The 21,489-nt window shown below is 66.8% G+C and overlaps 3 protein-coding genes across 5 annotated transcripts; 1 reads left to right on the plus strand and 2 right to left on the minus strand.

The window, feature by feature from the left end:
* The first annotated feature begins 2,099 nt into the window (after positions 1–2,099).
* Positions 2,100–4,149, plus strand: LOC116493553 (mesoderm posterior protein 1-like). Its single transcript, XM_032195017.1, has 2 exons — positions 2,100–2,969; positions 4,144–4,149. Exons 1-2 carry the CDS (start codon positions 2,100–2,102, stop codon positions 4,147–4,149), a joined length of 876 nt encoding a protein of 291 aa, XP_032050908.1.
* Positions 4,120–13,211, minus strand: ANPEP (alanyl aminopeptidase, membrane). 2 transcript variants are annotated; one of them, XM_032195305.1, is made up of 21 exons: positions 12,994–13,211; positions 9,139–10,070; positions 8,799–8,941; positions 8,586–8,722; positions 8,382–8,508; positions 8,084–8,238; positions 7,897–8,010; positions 7,590–7,733; positions 7,406–7,471; positions 7,192–7,257; positions 6,829–7,001; positions 6,654–6,730; positions 6,402–6,535; positions 6,264–6,319; positions 6,021–6,168; positions 5,795–5,886; positions 5,506–5,613; positions 5,260–5,427; positions 5,045–5,185; positions 4,818–4,899; positions 4,120–4,571 (listed from the first exon to the last, which is right to left on the minus strand). In XM_032195305.1, exons 2-21 carry the CDS (start codon positions 9,747–9,749, stop codon positions 4,422–4,424), a joined length of 2,892 nt encoding a protein of 963 aa, XP_032051196.1. In that variant the 5' UTR covers positions 9,750–10,070; positions 12,994–13,211; the 3' UTR covers positions 4,120–4,421. The 2 variants fall into 2 exon arrangements, with proteins under 2 accessions (XP_032051196.1, XP_032051198.1); XM_032195307.1 differs by lacking the exon at positions 12,994–13,211 and having other exon boundaries at positions 9,139–10,084.
* A 1,007-nt stretch (positions 13,212–14,218) lies between these two features.
* Positions 14,219–20,865, minus strand: LOC116493439 (AP-3 complex subunit sigma-2). Of its 2 annotated transcripts, none has more exons than XM_032194847.1 (6): positions 20,766–20,865; positions 20,390–20,481; positions 20,187–20,298; positions 18,730–18,801; positions 15,472–15,579; positions 14,219–14,746 (listed from the first exon to the last, which is right to left on the minus strand). In XM_032194847.1, the coding sequence occupies exons 1-6, from the start codon at positions 20,832–20,834 to the stop codon at positions 14,618–14,620; spliced, it is 582 nt and encodes a 193-aa protein (XP_032050738.1). In that variant the 5' UTR covers positions 20,835–20,865; the 3' UTR covers positions 14,219–14,617. The 2 variants fall into 2 exon arrangements, with proteins under 2 accessions (XP_032050738.1, XP_032050737.1); XM_032194846.1 differs by having other exon boundaries at positions 14,219–14,749.
* Positions 20,866–21,489: the final 624 nt, after the last annotated feature.

A 21,489-nucleotide genomic window follows, 5' to 3' on the forward strand; every position in this document is an offset into this window, starting at 1 on the left:
CCCGTCCTGGCCACTGGTGGGGGCTCCGGGGGCTGGGAGGGGGCCCCCCGCCGCGTTCCCAGGCCCTGTGCAGGGGTCGCTCCCTGCGGGTGTAAAGGTTTCCAGGGAAACCCAGCACTGCCGCGGGAAGGAAAACAGATCAGGGAGAGAGCCCGGGGCAGACAGGGGGGAGAGCTGCATCCCAGCGAGGGCTGCAAGCCCCTCGCCACTCTGCCCCTGAAGCTCAGGCTGCACAGCCTGGCCGTGCACTGGGGTGAGCAGCACGGGGTGCAGCCGTGTGCATGGCCCCGGACACGGGGGGTGCACAGCCCCCAGACACCGGGGTTCAAGGCCCCTCTGCCCCCATGCAGGGGGCACAGTGCCGGGCACAGGGCATGGAGCCAGCAGCGGGGCACGGGGCTGATCCTCCCCAGAGCAGTGCTGGCGATGGGGCTGGGTGAGGCAGCGCTGTCACCAGCAGGCTCCTGGTTCCCAATGGTCACATGAAAGTCATGAGATTTTCCTCGGAAAAGCAGCAGCATGGAGGCGATGACATAAATGTAAGTCCTGCTGACTGGTCACCGCTGGTCCCTGTGTTTCCCCACTCCTCACCACACTGACCCGGAGCCAGACCCCAGGCAGCTGCAGGGTCTGGGCAGGAACATCTCCACCCCATAAAAGCCACACTGTGCAGGTCCCACCATGCCCAGGCACTCGGCGGTGCCAGCACTGCCAGGACAGGCGCTCCCCCCCCTCCATCCCCACGGCACCAAGTTCACCTCGTGCCCAGCCCCGGTGCCACTCGGAGCACCCCGGGGCACCCCCAGCAGCCCAGCACCTCAGGGGCACCCTGCTACAGGGCACCCTGGCACCTGCTGCACCCCGAGGCCCCTCCAGGTGACCGCCTCCCATCGCCTGCACCACCCCAGCTTGGCACCGCCGGCACTAAAAGCGCAGTTATCTCCCTGCAGACGCTGCAGGAATAGAAGGTGAACGCGGGGGACTTCATGTCATTGACCCCTCTGCCCTCGCTGGAGGAAATGCCCTTTTGCTGCCCCGTCCAAGGTCCGAGCGTGCCAGGGCACAGCCGACACGGGCTCACAGCACCTCTCCGTGCTCAGCCGCCCAGAGCCTGGCCGCAGGGCTGGGGCTGGGGCAGGTCTGTGGCATTCGGGGGAGCGGGGGGCTCCGGCCCAAGGAGCGCAGAGGGGTGCTCAGCAGAGGGCTCTGCACCCATGGGCACAGCCGGGGGCACGGCCCCTTCCCTGCACGTCCCCCTGCGTGGCTCTCCCCCCGCTGCCTGCTCCCCTCCCATTCCCAGACCCCCTCCTGTTTCTCATTAGCTGATGAGCTCCTGGGTAATGAGTTCTGCGGCCCCGCTGGGCAGTCACTTCCCACTTCCCTCCGTGTTTAGACAAGTGCTGAAGCGCGGCTGTGCCACGGCAGCGCTGGGCGCGGGGTCAGAGCCCCCCCGTGGGGCAGCGCCCACGACCCCTCCCTGGGGGAGCTGGGGTCCCCCCCCAGCGCAGTGCTGCGGGGCAGCCGTGGTGAGGGCACAGGGATGGAGCTCGGGCAGGGCTGGGGGCCAGGGGTCGGGAGCCTCGACCAGGAAGGGGGCACACGGGGCTGCCAGACACACCGGCCTGCCTGGGCACCCCTGCGTCCTCCTGCCCCTCGCGGCACTCATTGGGGGTGGAAGCGCCCCCAGGACACGCAGAGCTCAGAGCTGGGAGCAGTGCAGAGGGGCAGGGGCAGCGGGGTGGATGCCGGGGGTGTCCTGCGGGAGAAGTTCAAGTCCCCGCTGCCCCTCGCAGCACAGCACCGGGCGGTGCGGGCGCTGGCAGGGCTGCTCGGCACGTTAGCATCTCTCACGACCGTGTGAATTGGTCCCTGCACACTTCCCAGCACCGGGCAGTGCCAATTAAGGGCCAGAGGAGTCAGAACTGACACCTCCACAAATGGGTCTGGCTTTCCCAGGCTCCCGGTCCGGCCCCAGCCTGCACTCTGTAGGTTTTGACACCTCCGGGTGGCCACCAAGGTGTCACTTCGCACCCCGGACCCACATAAAGCCGGGGCTGCCGGGGTGCCCCCAGACGCGGGCGGCAGAGAGGACCCCAGCCATGGCCGGGTCCCCGGCCCCACTCCTGCCCCAGGGCCTGCAGCCCCCAGCGGGACGAGCCCTGCTCCGGCACCGCCTCGGCAACCTCACCACTGCCTCCCCAGCCCTGCCTGCGGAGCCCCCCAGCGCCTCCCCGTGCCCCCTGCGGGGCCAGAGACCGTGCGGCGGGGCCGAGCTGGGCCGGTGGGGGGGCCGCGTGGGCAGGAAGGGTGCCGGGGGTCCCGGGGGCCCTCGCCAGAGCGCCAGCGAGCGGGAGAAGCTGCGGATGAGGCGGCTGGCGCAGGCGCTGCACCGGCTGCGGCACTACCTGCCGCCCGCGCTGGCGCCCGCCGGGCAGAGCCTGACCAAGATCGAGACCCTGCGCCTCGCCATCCGCTACATCGCCCACCTCTCGGCCCTGCTGGGGCTCAGCGAGGAGGCGCTGGCCCGGCGGCGGGGGGCGGCCCCCCGCCACTGCCCCCTCTGCCCCCAGGGCCTGGGCTGCTGCCAGCCCCCCCCGGCACCGGCCCCGCGGGACGCTTCGCCCCCCGGCATGGGGGTGTGGGGGTCACCCCCCGTGATGGAGCCCCCCCTGGCGCTGCAGGAGGCTCCCGACGTGGGGACGGGGGCCTGGGGGTCACCCTCCTATGGCCCAGCCTTGGAGACCCCCTCGGTGCTGCGCGGGACCCCTGGCTCAGTCTCGGGGTCCTGGTCCTCACCGCTGTGCAGCCTCGGAGCAGTGACCCCGCTGGAGCCGCCCTGGAGCTGTGCAGCAGCCACAGGCCCCGGGACATTTCCCTCCTGCTGCTTGGAACCCTCGGCCCCTGCCCGGCCTCCCGGGGCAGGAGCAACGGCCACGGGGGTCCCTGGCCCCCCCACGCATGGCTCCCAGGTATGCACAACTCCCTCCCCACTCTGCTCCTGCACCACGCCACACGGGGACAGCAGGCTGGCAGCACAGCCCAGGGTGGGGTGGGATGGGATGGGATGGGATGGGATGGGATGGGATGGGATGGGATGGGATGGGATGGGATGGGATGGGATGGGGACGGGGATGGGATGGGGATGGGATGGGGATGGGACGGGGGCATGCTCTTGCAGAGTGCAGGCAGAAGTGCAGCAGCAATGATGTGTGCCATGACTGGGGAGGCTGCATGGGGTGACTGAATTTGGGGGGTGGGGGGCAGAAAGAAGTGAAGTCCACTGGAGAGGCAGCCCAGGCCGCGTGGCACAGGGCATGGGGCACAGTGGTGTCGCACGCAGCTCCCCTGACAGCTCTTTCTGCACAGCTCGGCAGCCCAGCCCCGGACTTGCTCCTCTCCTCCGACACTCCTGGAGCCCCCATCCTGACCAGCAGCGCCCCAGCACGGTGCTGGGGGTGGTGGAGCTGATCCCGTGCCCATGGCCAGCGAGGAAGCATGGGTGGGGGGGGGAAGGATGGCGCAGCAGTGCCACGGAGCGCCATGGGGTGCTGGGGAAGGGCTCCTCATTAAAGCTGCTGAGCACCACGCTGCCCTGCCTCGTGACTGTGTGGATCCCATGTGCTGTGCCCCAGCACGGGAAGGAGCTTGGGGCACCCCAGGGGGGGCTGTGGAGGGACAAAGTTCAGCCATCGCCTCCCCACGCCCAGTCACGCCCAGTCCCAGCCCACCCCAAACACCCCCCGAGCTGCGGTGACGGAGGGGACCCCCACCCCGGGCTTCCCCAGCCCCGCTGCCCCCCTGCCCACCACGTCCCGTCCCTTCTCTGTGCCTAAGCCCCAGGGGAGGGTTTGGGGCCGAGGCTCGCAGGCTGCCGTGTCCGTGCTGCCCCCCCGGGAGCGCAGCAGGAGAGCTCACACGCAGCCGTCAGACGGAGGGGCCGGGCGCTGGCGTCGCAGAGCCCCCAGAGCCACTTAGCACCGGGCTCCTAACGCCCAGGGCTCTGCCTCCCCGCTCCCTCGCGCTCTGCAGGGTCCCGGACGTTTCCTGCCTGACCCCCCGTCAGCCCCCTGGGCCAGCCCGTGCCCCACACGCCCCGCTGCCACAGCCCGTGCCCAAGCTCCCATGCGTCCCTTTATTTACAAGAGCTAAGGCCTGGCACAAGCCCCGGCCCTCACCCGTCCCTGCCCACCATTCAGGTGCCGGGCACTGCCGGGGGCAGCGGCCCCTTCCCATCACCAGCAGCAGAGGATGCGGCCGGGCCGGCCCCGGGGGCGCAGGCAGAAGCGCTTTGGGGTGGGCGCAGGAGGGGGCCGGAGCGGGCGAGTGTCCAGTGTGGCCACCGAGAGCAGCGGGGGCCCGAGTGCCGTGCCGAGCCCCACGCCTGCCCCGTGCAGGAAGGTGTGCGGGGCCAGGCGCGGTTATCAGGAGTGTTCCGTGAACCAGGCCAGCACAGACGCCTTGTTCTCATTCACCCAGTTGATGTTGGACCTCGTCTTCTCCAGCGCCTGCTCCAGAGCGCGAGTCCCCGACCCGAAGCCGATGTCCTGGTTGTCTGCCTTGAACTGCTCCAGCTGCGGGGGGAACAGAGGGGCTGGAACTGGTGCAGGGACCCCCGCGGCGAGCATCCTCCCCCCCCGATGGGGCCGGGCAGCTCAGGGCAAGGCAGTGGCTGCCCGGACCCCCAGCCACATGAGGGGCAGAGGCGGCCGCCCCCTCCCCGGGGCTGCAAGGTGCGGCAGGACGGAGATGGACCCGGCCGCGGGGAGCCTGGGGGGCAGCCGCCCAAGCACACAGACCCTGCTGGGGCCCAACCTCACCTGCTGCAGCTCAAACTCCGTGGAGAACCGCTGGGTCACGGATAGGATCAGACTGGAGAAGGAGAAGGAGCCACCCCCGTACCTGGGAGAGCAGAGAGGGGAGCTCAGCCGGGGGCTGCGGGCTGCACAAGCAGGGGGAAGGGACGGAGCCCCCACCCCGGGGGCACAGGCAGCCCACCGATGCCCCCAGCCCCTCTGCCCTCCCCCGGCCCCCACGTGGTGCTCACTGGCTAAAAAGAAGCTTCCAGTTGCTGCGGATGAAGTCCCAGGCCAGGGACTGCCCCACGACGTTGCTGGCGATGCTGTTGATGGTGGAGGTGGCATCCTGCTTGCGGATCTTGGTGGGGTCGATGGTGTACTGCAGGTACCTGGGGGGGGGGAGCCACCGGGTGAGGGGCTGTGCGAGCAGAGCCCCGGCCCTCGCCCTGGCCCCTGCACCCACCGCTGGAGGATCCAGGGCTCAGTGCTGCAGGCGAGAGCCGCGCGGATCTTGTCGGCCTCGGACACGACGGGGGCCTCCAGGAACCGGTCCCACAAGAAGTTCCAGGCCTCCAGACCGCCCGTGGCCACCGCGCTGCAGTAGATGGCGGAGCGCAGGTTCGGGTGGATGCTGCAGGGGAAAGAGGCGTCTCAGACAGGGAGCCCTCGCCGTGCCCAGCCCGGCCGTGGGGGCACCCCAGGGACTCACATGTTGTCGCTGGTGTTCTGCCAGTGTTGGAAGAGACTGGTGGCCAGCTCCTGGCACTCAGGGATGCCGTAGGAGCAGGCTGTGCTGATGGCAATGATCTCATTGTACCTGGAAGGAGAGGAGCTCATGGGGCCGGGGCTGGGCACGTGGAAGCCAGACACCAGCCGGCCAGTGCCAGGCCACGGGCAGGACCCTGCGCCTCCTCCCCGCACACGTGGTGGTGAGCACCCCGCTGCGCCTGGGGAGATGCCAGGGGTCTGGCGAGGCAGCAGAGCCGTGCAACACTCACTGGTCCATCAGGCCTAGGGGAACCTCGGTCCAGTTATTGGTGACATTCTTGTAGTGTTCGAAGAGGGGCTTCACCTGCTTCTGGATGTAACTCTGCAGGGCAGGCGGGCGGTCAGTGCGGGGCAGCACCGGCAGCACCTCGCACCCCAGCCCCGGGTGCAGACCCAGCCCTCAGTCCCCATCCTGCAGCGTGGGGCCCAAACCCCCCGGCAGGCGGCACAGCTCACCCTCATCACCCCGAACACCTCGCTGCGGTCAAACATCAGCTGGAAGTACTTCAGGTTGTTGAGTGCCGCCTGCCAGGGCATGTACTCCCTCTCCTGGCTCAGGAACAGCGTGGTGTTCAAGGCCAGCGTCACGTCGACGTACTTGGCCCTGCAGCAGGGACAGGGCAGCGTGAAGATCCCCAACCCCGTGCCACCTGGCTTTGCTGCCTGTGCCTCTCATCCCTGCCCTGCCGCGCTGCTCACCTGGCCAGGTTAAAGGCATCGTCGATGATCTGCGCCCGGTTGATCACAGGGATGACCTGGGGCAGAACAGAGCCGGTGTCACCGGGTAGCCCTGGCATGGGGTGCGGGAAGCGGGTGCCCACCCCCAGTGCCGCGTACCAGGTGGTCATTGGAGAGCTGCTGGAGGAGCTGGTTCCAGTTCTCCTGGTTGTAGTTGACGCGGAAATAGCCACTGACGTTGAGGTTCAGCAGGAGCCAGTCGGGGCTGTCCACCTTGAAGCTGGAGTTGGTGTCTGGAAGGGGAGAGGAGGGAGGTCTGCTCTCCGCTGTGACCTGGGGAGGCCCCGAAACCCAGCAGGGCAGGGGAGGTGGCAGCAAGATCCCCACCGCCAGACCCCACCAGCGCCGTACCTGAGACTTCTACCAGCCAGTACCTGCTGCCGCTCGTTTGGGATGTCATCCAGGTGATGGGCACAATCCAGGTGTAGCTGTGCCAGGGAACGGGAAGAGAGCAGGAAGTTTCTCACCCTCTGCACCCCCCGGTCCCAATGTGCCCCCCCGGCACTTTTCTCACAGCCCCACTCACTTGAAATCAGAGGGTCTCTCCACCGTGGAGGTGGGGTCCAGAAGGAAGTGGTTCTGCTGGATTTTGCCAGTGCTCGTGTCGACGGTCACCACGGGGAAGCCCATCTGCAGAGTCCAGCGGTCCATGATGGTGCTGATATTGCCGGGCAATGTGACGTTTTTGTTGTCGACAGCCTGCGGGGAAAAGTTGGCTGTGGGTCCCTGGCGCCACGGGGGCTGGCCGCACACAGGGGCTGGTGGCATGGGGCTCAGCAGGTGCTGCTTCCCTCGCCGAGTGCCCAGCACCCCATCCTGCCCAGCCCCGGCAGGGAAGGGGCTGGGGGAGTTTGAGGCAGCAGCTGAGAGCAGCACACCTCCCTCATACCTTCTGCAAGTGCTCCCACAGGTCTGTGTAGACGGTGTTTCCGTAGGCGTAGGTATGGAGGTAGGACTGCGGGAGAGCAGCGGGGGAGACTCGTGGGCAGGGGCAGACCCCAGGTGGAGGCGCCCAGGGAGGCACCAGCCTCCAAGAGGCTGCCTGCCAAGCCGCCCACCCCGCACAGGGGCCCGGTGTCCAGCCGGCACCGACAGGTCCTCACCTGCAACCCCTCCTTGAACACGTCCTCGGTGAGGAAGTCGGAGAGCATCCGCAGCACCGACGCTCCCTGCAGACACAGCGCGTGAGACCCGGGCACACGGCCCCGTGCCTCCTCGCAGCCCCTGCCCCGGCTCCCCGCGCTCCCAGCCCCTCGCACCCCGGGCTGGTGCGCGCTGAGCTCCCACCTTGCTGTAGGCGATGGTGTCGAAGACCTCGCTGATCTGGGCTGGGGTGTTGATCTCATCCTCGCGGAAGGAGAGCGGGTGGGATGTGGTCAGGGCATCGGTCGCCATCACTTTGTAGACTTCGTTCAGCACCATCAGGTCTTTCTGCAGGGGCGAGCGCCGGCACCCGCATCAGCCCCGCTCAGGCCCAGTGGCCTTCGTGCAGCGGGGCAGCCCCTGGGGCTCCGGGCAGCAAGAGGTGCCCGTGCCTGAGCCCCACGCCCCACACCCGTGTCCCATGCCCGTGCCCGCCGGCCCCAGCACTCACAATGTTCCAGTTGGGCTCCGCTGAGTCAGCGCCCAGGTATTCCACGTAGGAGGCAAAGCCCTCGTTCAGCCACAGGTCGTTCCACCACCTCAGTGTCACCAGGTTCCCAAACCACTGCCGGGGAGCAGAGCACCGTGTCGGCCGGGCACCGCCAGCAGTGGGGGCGGGCAGGGGGACCGGCGGGTACCTGGTGAGCCAGTTCATGGGCGATGACGGTCACCACACGCTCCTTGTTGCCAATGGAGGAGTAGTTGGTGTCAAAGAGCAGCGAGTTCTCCCGGTAGGTCACCAGCCCCCAGTTCTCCATCGCGCCCGCGTTGAAGTCGGGGAGGGCGACCTGGTCTGGGGGATGGAGGGGTGCTGTCAGCGCGCTGCTCCAGCAGCAGTGGTCCCCTGCCCTGCAGCCAGCAGCAGGACCCGGCCGCCCGCACACCGCTGCAGCTCTGCCAGCCTGGTCCCCGTGCCCCGGCTGCCCCAGCACCCACCGGACTTGGGCAGCGGGTAGGCCGTGTTGTAGTGCTGCTCGAAGAAGTTGAGGATAGGCCCAGTCACCTGGAGCGCGTAGTCACCCTGGCCCTCGCTAATGGCTTGGGGGCGGCCCCAGATGCGGATCTGAGAGGAGAGACGGTGCCGGGCTCAGGCGCTGCCTGGGCTCTGCCCTGGGTGCAGGGCGCCCGTGCCCAGCTTACCAGCACCTCCTCCGACATGTTGGACACAGAGTCAAACTGGCTGACGATGAAGGCCAGCAGGTAGGTGGACATCTTGGGAGTGGTGAGGAACCTGGTGATGTTCCAGTTCTCGCCGTCTATCTTCACCTCCTGGGTGCCTGCGAGGAGCAGAGGGACGCGGGTCAGCTCACCTGCCTGCCCACCCCGGCACCGGGCTCCCCCTGCCCCACTCACTCGCGACGGGCATGTTGGAAAGCGCCTTGTGGTCGGAGGGGTGGATCAGTGTGACCGTGAAGTTGGCTTTCATGGCCGGCTCATCAAAGCAGGGGAAGGCTTTCCGCGCATCGGGTGCCTGCATCTGTGTGGTGGCCACGACCCTGCGAGAAAACCCTGTCAGCACCCCAGCGCCTGGGGTCTCTGCCCCCTCTGCACCCTGCAGGGAGCCGGGGTCCCCCTGCTCACCCCACACCCTGCCCGCTCAGGGTGGCATGCAGAAGCACCCTGCGCCCACGGTGCATGAGGGCACGGGCTCCCCAGCACGCACAGCCACCTCCCCGCCGTGCCCCACACCTACTTGGTGACATCTCCTTCCACGTATTCGCTGCGGTAGAAGCCCGCCAGGTCGTCAGCCAGCTCCCCCGTGAAGATGCTGGAGAGTACATAGCTCTTGCCCTTCTGCAGTGTGTCGTTCAGCTGCACCACCAGGTACTGGGTGGTGGTCTCCAGCCAGGTCTTGGTGATGGCGGGCGCTGGAGGGTTGTCCACCGCCTGCAGCGAGGCGTGGAACCCCCCCTGCAGGGTGTAGTTCAGCTTGTTGCTGTGGATGATGATGAGATCGGTTGGTTCCTCACAGGTAAAGGTCACGCTGCTGTTCCCTTTGAAGATGTACATGTTGTTGTTATCGGGCTTCAGGAAGGGCTGCAGGGTCACGCCATAGAACTCAGGCTTCAGTGTTGTTGGCAGCCGCCACCGGTTCCAGGGGTTGTTGGGGGCAGCGGTGGTGTTAGGAGCCAAGGAGGTGATGGTGGTGGTGGTGGTGGTGGTGGTGTCACCGCCAGAGCTCGCTGTCTTGTTCTTCTCCTGGGCATACACCACGGACAGCGCGATGATGGTGGCCACAGCCCCCACGGCCAGCACGATGCACACAACGCCCACGGCCTTGCTGATGAAGAACCCGGCCGCCATGGCGGGGCTGCAGGAGCTGCGCTCACAGAGGACGCTCGGCCCGGCAGGCACGGCTTTTAGCCTCTCTCTCCCCCAGGGTTTATTAGTCCAAGTTAATGGGTGAAGGATTAAACGACCCTGAGGCTCGGGGTGGTGACAAGCCCCTGGGATGAGCTTTCTGCCCGCCCACCTCCCAGCCTCGCAGGAGCACTAATCCCAGGTGCTGCCGCTGCTGGAGCGAAACCGGGAGCTCAGGATTACATCAGCAGGGATGGGCAGCACGGGAGGGGGCACAGCTACAGGCCAGGGCTCCTGGCGTCCCTCCCGGGCACTGGCCTGGCCCTGCAAAAGGAGGGACAGAGCTGAGTCACAGCCGGTGACCACGTCCCCGCCTTGCCACAGGGCAGGCAGGCAGCCCCAGTACCAAGCCCAGGCTCGTGCTCAGCATTGCACCGTTCACCCTCAAGTGGCAGGGTCTGCAAGCACTGAGGGGTGGGAGCCGCCATCGGCCCCCCGGCATGGGCACAGCCACCCGGGGCTCCCCACACCGGCAGGGAGAAGCAGGAGGGTGCAGTGCTGCAGCCCGGGGGTCCGCAGTGGTGCAGGGCTGGAAGCCTGGGACCGTGCTCAGGGGAGCCTGCCCTGCCCACGGCCCTCTCAAAGTCCAGGTTTGCGTTAACTGGAGTGCACTGGGAGTTCAAACTCCAGCCCCATGAACTCAGCAGAGGTTGGCACGTGCCCACTGCGGCCGGCTGCAGGGCACCCAGCATCCTGTGTGCTCTGTGAGCTGGGGGTCCCAAACACACAGCACGCAGCTGGGGGGGCTCCGGGGGCTCAGCCTCGCCTGCACTCCCCAGCGGGGGCCCTGGCTGGGAGCCAAGCAAAGGTGCTGGGGCTGGACGTGCTGGTGCATGGGGCAGGGGCACGCACATCGCCTGTGCGCTGTCCCCCGGGCTCTGCCCTCACGGGAGAGCAGCCCCAGCCCCCCCAGGCCGTGCTCCACTGCCCTCTGCCAGAGGCTTCTGCGGGCACAGCAGAAAGCAAAGGAGTAAAGTCCCCGTGCGGGGTGGGGTGGGGTGGGGAGAGGAAACGCTCTGCATCTCACGCTGGGAACAGAAACTTCCCAGGAACTGATTCCTTCAGTGGTGTTGACCTGGGCTGGTTCTGCTGGCAGCTGGCACGACAGGGCAAGGGGCAGACCGGGGAAGAGGGTGAGAGGTGTCCTTGGGGAACCGTGCCCTGTCCCCATAAGCACCCAGATGCACCCAGCATCACTGCAGCTGGCAGAGCAGCCCTGGGAGGCTGCAGCGTCCCCGGGCATCCCCTGCCCTGCACAGCCCCACCGGCCCCGCAGTCTGGGCAGCCTCCACCCCCTGTAGCACAGCCAGGCTCCTGACTTTGCTTTGGGAACTGGGATCAGGAAACAACATACCCCAAGCCATGGCTGCGATGGCACCCTGGAGACCGGGGGGGCCCCGCACGCCCTCCACTGTTCTGTGTCCTTGCAGAGCCGGCTCCCCCACGCAGACCCCAGTGCCCAACCCCACATACTTCTCACCCGCAGACAGCAGCCCCCCAACACACCACTCCCAGCCCAGCACGGCCGCCTGCACCGCCCCACACCACCCCCCGCTCCATCTCCCCCTCCCCATTGCACGCAGCCCCCAGCCTCCCCGCAGAGCCCCCACCTCCACACGGGTCCCTGCAGACAGCGCACAGGCGGGCAGCGGTGTGGGGTGCTCCCTGCCCACCACCTCCAGCCCCAGGGTGCACACGCAGCTCCCTGCTCCCCGTAGCTCTCCTGAGCCGCACGCCCACTCCATAACCCCTCACACCCCCGGAGCCCCTCCATCCCATGCGTGCTCTGCAGCCCCCACGCACATGAGTGCCACAGCCCCAAGCACGCCGCCAAACCCCATCCCACACGCCACGGTCCCGCTGTGGCCCCTGCGTGTGCACAGCCCCTGGTCCCCCAGCCCAGCCCACGGGCGCCCCAGGCAGGCCCCCAGCCCCAGGAGCAGCGGCTGCGGGGTCTGCCCAGCACCCACCTTCCTGCGCTCAGCCGTGGGGTGCAGCAGGCGCTGGGGCTCCCGCCTGCCCCCTTGCCATCAAGGCGCCCTGCCTGGGCTCTCTGCTCCGCTAGTTCAGGCACCAGTAGGAAGGAAAGTTTCCTCCTCGTGCTCCAAGGGAAGTAACCTGAACCGTTCCTCGGCACCTTAACCCCTGTGCTGCTGGCCGCCCCTACCCGGAGGGCTGGGGGGCTGCGGCATGGTGCAGGGGGTCCGCGGCACAGAGCCCAGCCGGGGCGCCAGGGCTGTCCGGCACAGCACCGGCACAGGGACGGGGCGAGGCACCGCTGCCTGGAGAAGGCGCTGCCAGGTCTGGGCACACCGGGGCCCCCCAGGACAGATTGGGATGCCAGCGAGCTGCGGGCCCCACCTCGGCCACCGCTGCCCCATCGGGAAGGCACTGCTTGGAGGAGGCTGCCCGCCGGCCCTGCGCAGCCTGGGCACCCCCATGCCCTGCTGCCAGGGACAAAATGCCTCTGCCTGCCCTGCCCCCAGAGCCCCCCAGCACCCTGCTGAGTGTCCCCTCCATCACGCCAGCCTTTGCCAGCACACTCATCCCTGGGGGTGGCAAGGAAGGGGACAAGCCACCAGGGGACAAGCCACCACCCGCCAGCAGCAACAGCCTGGCTGTGCGCCCCTCGGCACGCAGTGCACCCGGGCACCCCAGGAACATCGTCCCTGCAGGATTTCCCTGGCCAGGGGAGAAGTCTCACCCTGTCCGTGGCAGGGAGAGGTTAAACACTCCTGTCGAGGGTGTGCAGGTGCCTGCAGAAGGGCTGGGCACGTGCCAGGCTCCGTCCTGCTGCCCTCCACCGCACTGCCAGGGAGGGAGGCTGGAGTGGGGGACGTTCTCCTACAAGCAAGCCCCGGCTGAGCTCAGGGGAACCCAGGAACTCGTCGGTGCCAAAGCTTGGCAGGGGACGGGCCAGCCCCCAGCAGCCTCCCAGGGCCAAGGGGCTGGGGGCCAGCTCTGCCTCTCGCCTCCACAGCTCTGCCCCAGGCAGCAGGAGCGAGGTCTCCCCTGAGGTCTCTCCTCTCGCACGGCCACCCCTGCCCCATCCCAGCCGGGTCTGTCCCCATGCTGCCGGGCTCAGGGCTGCAGCCCTCCTGGGTGGGGGCCAGGGCAGGGAGCTTGGCCCATCCCATTCTCCCTGCCCTGCATGCAGGGGGGACAAGGGAGCAGCAGCCGGACTCACCCACCCGCAGAAGCCTCCACGGCCCTCGGCGTCGTGCAGACCCACGGGGCTGAAGCTCTGGTGGGACACAGGAAAGGGTGGCGAGGACGGAGCTGTTACCGGAGGTGCCCGAGCTGCTCATCATCACGTGTGGCCAGGCACGCGCTGCTGACCACCACAGCGCCGGGCTGGAGCACGGGCACGGCCCAGCACAGCTGGGGCTGCCTGCCCATCGCCCCCTTCCCCCTGCACCCGGGCTGCCTGGAGCACGGCGGCACCGCGCTGAGCCCCTCGCTGCCCTGCCCCAGCCCACGACACATCCCAGCCCGACACGTCCCACCCCGACACGTCCCACCCCTGACACGTCCCACCACCGCGTGGCTCGGGCGGCTGCTGGGAGGAGAAGGAGGAGGAGGAGGAGGGCTGGCAGCGGTGAAGAAACGGCTGCCCAGCTCGGTGACCTCGCGAGCTGCTGGGGCGTACGTTGGGCAGCTGGGGAAGGGTTAAGCTGCAGAGAGGGGAGACAGCAGGAAAATTCCTTCCAAGCAGAGTCACCGTTTCCCTGACAGGGGAAGTGGAGGCAGAGCCCGCGGGAGCGCAGCTGGCCCGGGGCGGGCGGGAGGGAAACGGGACAGGAAGGGGCCCCCGCGCCAGCCCGGACATTGGTGGCTGGGGGGCCAGGGGGGAGCTGGGGGCACGGGGCACCGCTGAGCAGAGATGTGGCTGCCACATTCCCTTCCTCGCCAGCACCCAGCCACAGCAGGGACAGGGACAGGGATGGGGATGCTCCGCTGCACAGCAGGCAGGGAGGCTGGCAGGAGGGCAGCGGGGAGGGCACGGGTTGGGGGCCCAGCTGCCCAAGGCCCTGAGCAGGGGACGCCGCTGTCCCAGCCCCATAGTGTGGCCATCCCACACTCCCATCTGCTCCATGGATGCAGCACCCAGCGGGCAGCACCCCAGGGCCCCACCACCCCTCCAGCAGCCTCTGCCAGCCAGGAGTCCCAGAGCAGCACAGAGCCCCCAGCCCCGCATCCCCATCCAGCCAGGCCAGCAGCAGCCACCACACACAGGTTTTCACAGTGGTTTATTAGGAGGAAGGACACGCTCTCAGCATGCACGTGTCCTGGGCGCAGCAGGGGCATGTGGACAGGTCCCCCCTGTCCCCCTGCAGCGTTTGGCAGGGGTCCTGGAGGCAGTGCACAGCTCCCCAACGCCCTCCCCCCCAACACCGTGCCTCTCAGGGGGTGCCCCCCTGCCACCCCGACCAGGCCCAGGGGTGGGCATGGAGCCGCCGGGCAGGGCGGGCAGAGCAGCAGGACAACCTACGGCTCCTCCCGGAGCCATCAGCTACAGGGGTGGCTTTGCAAGGAACGATCCCAGGCAGAGGCAGGACCCGGCTCTGCCCAGCACAGAGGAGAGGCTGCACACCCACCGCGGAGGGATGGCGAGGAGGAAGAGCCACCCTTGCTGGGCAGCCAGAGGGCACGGCTCAGCCTGGGGTGACAGACACGGCTCCGCTCTCATCGGGTCCCACCGCTGCTCTCTGCCCTCTGCCAGCCCTGGACAGGCACGGGGAGCCCAGCGGCCACCGGCGCCCCCCTGCCAGAGCGAGCCCAGGCCGTGGTCCCTCCTCGCCTCGGGCCGCTCACATGAACTGGGACAGGCTGGGCACTTTGATGTTGATGTCTCCGATGTTGATGTTGCGAGGGATCTCTGGCAGGTTGATGTTCTTCACGGCCGACACGGCGCGGGACGGAGCGGCCGAGAGGCCTCCCTGCTGGCGAGAGGGAAGCGGTGACCGCTCAGCCCCACTGCCCCGGGGGGCAGCACACAGAGCCCAGCACACAGAGCCCAGCACACAGAGCCCAGCACACAGAGCCCAGCACACAGAGCCCAATGCCTGCGGCACGGCACATGCAGCACACGCAGCACACGCAGCACATACGGGCCCAGTGCCTGCAGCCCAGCCCCGAGCCTGCCGGGAAGGGCCCACACCCAAACCGCAGCCTCCCCCAGGCTCAGGCACCGCCGACAGCTCGCTATCTGCTGAGGCCGGGGCCGCGTTTCACTCCCTGCTATCACATCACGGCCGCATCTTCCCAATGACAGTGCAAACAGGGGCCATAAACTTTTCACTGACTCACGTGATTAACCTTGACAGGAACGGTGATAGCCGTGCTCGGGCTGCTGCCCGTGCTCCCAAACACGGAGCTCAGCTGGGGAGGCGCTGCCCGAGCCCTCTCCCCGGGGATGCACACAGGCAGAGGCCGGGTCCTCTGGGGGCACCCCGCTCGTGCCAGCTCCTCTCGCCCCACAGAGGCAGCCCCCGCTCGCTACCCACCCACGTCGTGGCCTGAAGGACACCAGCCCCTTGCACAAGCGCACGTTTTGCCCTCCCACTGCCCCACGCCGACACCTGAGCACATCTCCCCACACCTCCAGACCCCCGAGTTGTCCCCACCGCAGGCCCCACCGGAGAGCTGCAGCATCGCCACTCACCTCCGCCTTCTCCAGCTTGTTCTGGGCCTCTGCCTGCGCCACGATCTCGTTCATGTTGGTCTCCAGGACCATGCCGCCTATCACCATCTCCTGCAGGATGTAGTGAACCTGGAACAAAAGAGCAGGCTGCAAACCCAGCCCGTGGCTGTGCCAGAGGGGCACAGGGGCAGGCTGGTGTGGAAGCCACAATGGGGATGACATCGACCTGAGGCAAACCCAGCTCCTTCCTCCTCTCAGCCAGAAAGCACGGGCCCGACAGCCCTGCACACAGAGCTCCGAGGGCAAGAGGACAGCCCCGTCCTCACAGAGGGGCAGCCTCATCCGCTGATGGATGCCCAGGGCCTCCCCACAGCCTCCAGGCACGCCGCTTCCTCCCAGTGAAAGCCAGGCCAGAGGCAGAGCCCAGCTTCATTGCTTTCCATTAGAAAAGATGGGGCTGTGGCACACACACACAAGGCACAAAACTGTTAAGAGAGTCCCCTTCCTTCCCCTGGGTCACCCATGCCCAAGGACAAGCCGGAGCAGTCCCCGAGCTGTGAGCTGCTGCCTCCCGCCAGCCCCAGGACGCCGGCAATGCCCCACAAACACCGCCCTGGACAAGGCCCATCTTGGTTGGCAATCCAAGGAAAACAAGATAAAAGGACTGCAGGTGGGCCGGGACGTGCTGTGCTGCAGCAACACACCTTTGGCTATGCCAACCTGCACAGCACCACATTCCCTGCTGAGTTGGCAGCTTCCAGCACCATCCAGCACAGATAACGAGTTTATGGCTCTTTGGATACTTCCGCAAAATATGCTATTCCTGGAAGATTGTTAAGTTATTACATCGTTTTATGGCTGCATGAGGGCTGATTGCACTTGCGAATATTGTGCGACAAACACTGCCAGAGCAATGCACCGAAAAACAAAACAATACCGAGAACCCCTCCCCGAGGAGGGGAAAATCCAGCATTGTGCAAGCCACGGGCCCGATGCCCCCACAGCCCCTCTGTTGGATCTGACAGTGCCAGGAGCTCCATGGTGTGTGGGACCAGCCTGGCAGCAGCACAGCGAGGGCCCGGCACAGCCCAGCCTGCCCGAGACACCCCAGCAGCCCAGCCACCTCCGTGCACCCCCCTCAGCACCGTCCCGGTTCGCACCCACCCCCAGTGCACCCCAAACCGCACGGCGCTGGCAGCTCCCTGCAACCCGAGAGCATCTGGGATGCAGGAAATGTTGTTCCTTCAAGATCTGGCTTCAGTCCAAATTGGACCTAAACCAGCCGGGCAGAAATCCCAACAACCTTTTGTTTTCGAAACTGAACACAGGGCTTCCTGAACTAACCACGTCCCCCCCGGGAGCTCACAGCTGCTGGGCAAAGCTCACGTTCTCCTCTGAGGCACAAAGCACAGGGGCTGGGCAGCGAGGCCACCCCACCCCACAGCCTCCTTGGGGCCTCCGCACGACTTCTGTGCCTGCAGCTTCCCCTTGGGACCGGGGGATCCCTACAGCTCTAAGGTCGCTGCTGCCACAGCTGACAGCCCAAAGGCACACGTGCCCCTGGTGCCTGGGAGCCGCAGACCCGGCTGCACGCTGCAGGGCCAGGGGCCACGAACACGGCTCCGATGGCATGGACCTCGTGCTGCTGCCCCAGCCAGAACCCGCTGCATTCAGCACGTTCTCAGCCAACGTCTCTGCTCAGCAAACCAGCATTTTCCAGTTGGTGTCAGCCTAATTCCACACTGCTTCTAGTTAGGGACTCACAAAATCTGGGTGGATTTTGTTCCCCTGGTGGCAGGGGGAACCCAGCCACACGCAGCCCTGCCCAGGCATGCGAGGGGCAGCGGGGAGAGCAGTGGGCATGGCCGTGTGCCCCATGTCCCAGCACTGCACCACCAGCAAGCACTTGGACAGCAGGTGCCCAACCTCCAAGAAACAGAAAAATGCCAAACACAGAAAGACAGCAGGGCCAAACAGGAGGGCAGGCTGATAGCGGCCAAGGACCAAAGTCAAGGCTGGGAAACAAAGGGAGCCCAGCACCGGATATAAACAAGCGAGCCTGGGGAAAGCTGAGCCCAGGACCAGGACTGTCCCTATCAGAAACCCTCCCTGACTTCTCGCCTTTGAACTCTTAGCTTGGCAAAAGGGCTCGGAGGAAGGGCACTGTGCTACTGCTGGCTAAGCGCACGAGCAAGAGGGCAACCTCTCCGGCCTGCGGGTTGCTGATTCAGGGTAAAACTGCCAGGTCTCGGCCATGCCACAAACAAGCAAATGAAAGTGCACCCTACCCAAGACGTGGCCTCAGGTTTCAGTGGCTGACATCACTTCTTCCTTGAAAACTCCTCTTACAATCATCCTTACTCACGCTCTTCTTTTGTTTGCTTTGATAAGAGCACTTTTGCTGACAAAATAATCAACCTTGTAACATCTCTAAAAGTTTACAGCCAGTCAAATAATAAAGTCAAAGTCTTACCTAACCAGCCGCTAGAACATTCAGCTGCTCTAGGTCACCTAAGAACACTTGCCAGTTCTGTTTCTCTGCCAGACAGTTCCTAAGTTGGAATCACCAACAGGAAGGGAACATTTTTACAGCCTTATCGATTTTTCACTCCTTTTTTTTTTTGTTGGCATGTTTTGTCTCCAAGAAAGCAGGAACAGCCTTATCAAGAGCAGCACAAGTCCAGCACACGTCAACTAACCCTCCTTTCCCTAAGGACAGACCCTGCTATCTGCAGCTCCATCTAGGAGACGATCAAAGAGAAGACATTTCCGCCCAGAGGCTCTGTCCAGCTGAAGAGGAAACATTAGAGGTTGTGGCTCAAATGAAAGTTTACCAAACACTTTGTATTCCAAATACTTCCATTGTTCCTCTTTTTTTTTTTTTTTTTTTCCCTGCAACTCCCCCAAAACGTTAACAAGGCTCCAAATGGTGTCCTGCAGCACAGCAGAGGAGGTGAAGCACCCACACGTGCAGCCAGAGCCAGGCACAGCCCCATCAGCGCTCGTCCCATGTAGAAGGTGAGGAGCAAAGCCGCGGCACGGAGCCTGCCGCCCGGGGGCAGCCCCCAGGAGCAGCCCTCAGGCACAGAGCCCCAGCACACTGCAGCAGAGCACGAGGCCCCAGCAGGGTTTCACTCTGGGCACGGCAGCCCCAAGCTCGTGGCAGTCCCTGCACGGCCCTTGGGCTCGGAGCCAGGCCCTGCACTCAGGGCCATGGGCACTGCAGCGAGGGGCTGGCAAGGAACGCGCTGGGGGAGCAGGCAGAAGCCAGGAACACACCTTGTCCATGTGGAAGATGAGGTCCAGCTCGCAGACGTTCTCAAAGCACTTGTCCAGCGTCTCCACAAACACCTGAGGGGGGAGGAAAGGGAAGGTCAGTGCAGAGCAGAGCAGGACCCACAGAGGTACATCCCTGACCAGAACCCATCAGATTGTTCTTCACAGCCTAACCAGGGCAAACAACCCCACCTGCCCTGAACAACCCCACCCGCCCAGCCCGAGGCTCCCCGGGAGCTGTGGCCCAGGGACATTTGGGGGACGGGGAGGCACAGAGCAGGCTGGGCAGACCTGCATGGGGCACAGCCAGGCAAGGGAAACGCCTTTCACATGGGCACTGCCTAATGGTGCTGGGACAAGAGGCAGTCTTCCCCTGAAGAGGTTTCTGTACCCGGCTGCTATTGTCTCCTGTTCCTGCCCTTGGCACTCAGAACATCCAGGTGCAGGGATCTGACCCAGGGCCAAGCTCAAAGGGCCTGGCACAAGGACAACTGCACCGAAATGCAGAGCTTGGCCTTTATGGGGGAGAAGCCCAGGTGTTGGTGCCTGGATCCATTGCAGCCACGTGGGACAAGAGCTGGTCAGCGTGCTCGGGGCGTCCTGCAGCTGGCTGGAACTGCCTGAAAGGGGCCGAGTTCTGGGAACTGCGCAGTCCCAGCAGCTGATCCGGGCACGGCACGCATCCTCCCACAGCCTGCTGCGCCAGCACTCTCCTGTGTGCCTCTACTGGATTTAGCAAGGGTCACTTTAGAAGCCCACGCAGGGTTTGAACATGATTTTAAAACACACTAATACATTCATTGAGGTGCACTTCCCCCAGTGTTTCCCCACAGGTGAGTTCTAAGCCATGTCAGCCAACACGTGCAGCACCTGGCAGCACGGTCTGGGTCTGGCTGCATTCACAGAGCAGCTTCTGTCACTTCCATGTACAGATGTGTTTCAGACCTGTAAGCACCATGGGGAGGCTGAGGAGGCTGGGCAGCCAGCAGGGACTGCGCAGGGGGTAAGGCACCTCCCCATAGCCCAGCAGAGAGCTGGTGCTGCTACAGAGGCACGGGCTGATGGCACAGACACCCAGTGCTGGTGCCACTGTGCTGGCACCGGGCTCCCCGGGGACCTGGGCACCGCTGTCCTGCCAGCACCAGCACCCCAACTCAGGGTCCAGGGGTGTCCCCAGCACTGTCACAGCTACACCCAGGGCGGGCACAGCGCTGCCCTGGGACATGGCCTTTGTGCACAGCATCCAGGCCCATCACGCCAGCGCCCAGCCCAGGAGGAAGGGTCTGGGCACAACTCAGGGAGAGCAAGAGCCCGTGCTGTCCCCGCTGCCGGCAGCGCCCGCTGCCCATCACAGCACCTCCAGCTGCTCCGGGCAAGGGTCTCTGCCCAGGCACCCGGGGGCTGAGCACCCGCACCCACGGCGGCCACCCCCTGGCAGCGGGGTCCCCCCGCAGACGGACCTGGATGAGGTCCAGGATGCCCAGCTCGCTCTCGGAGGAGTCCACGCAGAAGACGAAGTAGAGCGTGGCGTAGTGCCGGTAGATCAGCTTGTAGTCAGCGCCGCCGAACAGGCTGCGGGGACACGGGGATGGGCGAGGGGCTGCAGGAGCGGGGCCGGGGCTGAGCCCCCCCAGGCCGCCCCTCGGCGGGGGCAGGCGGTTACCTGCCGCACTCGAGGAAGTTGCAGATGTGCTCATCGCGCTTCAGCACCAGGTGGAAGGTCTCCCTGATGAGCTGCTGCTGCACCTCCTCCGCCTGCGGGGAGCCGGGGGCAGGCGGCCATGGAACGGCGGCCCGGGGACACGCGGAGCGCCCGCGGTGCTCGGGGCCGGCGGGGCCGGGAGGGCCGGGAGGGCACGGGGCACACAGCCCGGAGCTCGGAGCTCAGAGCCCGGAGCCCCCCCCCCGCCGCCCAGGACCCCCCCCACGGGCCCCGGCCGTGCCATCGGGCTGCGCACCCGGCTCCCCCCGCCCGCCCCCGTCGCCCCGGGCCCCCGGCCCCAGCCGAGCCCCGCCGCCCCCCGGCCCCGGCCCCGCACCAGGTGCTGGTAGAAGCGGACGAGGCGCGGTTTGCCGTGGTTGTTGAACACCAGCACGGCGTTGATCATCCCGGCGGCTGCCCGGGACGCGCCGGAAGCAGAACGGGGCCGGCGGCGGCCGCAGCCCCCCCCGCAGGAAGCCCCTCACCCGCCCCGGAAACGCGGCGGGGGGGCGGCCCCGGGCCCGACGGGCAGAGAACCGGGGGCCCCGCGCCCCCGCCCCGGTGGGGCTCAACGGGAACTCGCGGCCCCTCCCGCGGCATGGGCTGCGAGCGCAGCCGCTCCCCCTGGCCGCGAGCTGAGCCCCTGCGGGCGACCCAGGACTGGCACGGCCCGGCCCGGCCCGGTCCCACACGGCCCGGCACGACCCGGTCCGGTACAGCCCGGTACGGCCCGGTACGGCCCGGTACGGCCCGGTACGGCCCCGGCCCCCGCAGCTGCTCCCGACCGCGCCGCCAGGGGGCGCCCCCGCCACGGGGCTACGGCGACCGGGCGGGGAGGGGGCGCCTGGGCGGGGCCTTGAGGTTGGCCACGCCCTCCGGGGGTCGTGGGCGGGGCCCCGTTAGCCTCGCCCCGCCCCCCCCCCCGTTTCGGTACCGGCCCCCAGGTGCGCGGGGCCGGGAGCCCCCCGGAGGGCGGCCACCGGCGGCGACCCCCCGTGCTGAGCCACTCTGAGAGCGGTGAAGGAGCGCGGCCCGTTGGGTCCCGGGGAGGAGCAGCCCCC

Source organism: Aythya fuligula, chromosome 11, assembly GCF_009819795.1.
Source record: "Aythya fuligula isolate bAytFul2 chromosome 11, bAytFul2.pri, whole genome shotgun sequence".
Taxonomy (NCBI): Eukaryota; Metazoa; Chordata; class Aves; order Anseriformes; family Anatidae; genus Aythya; species Aythya fuligula.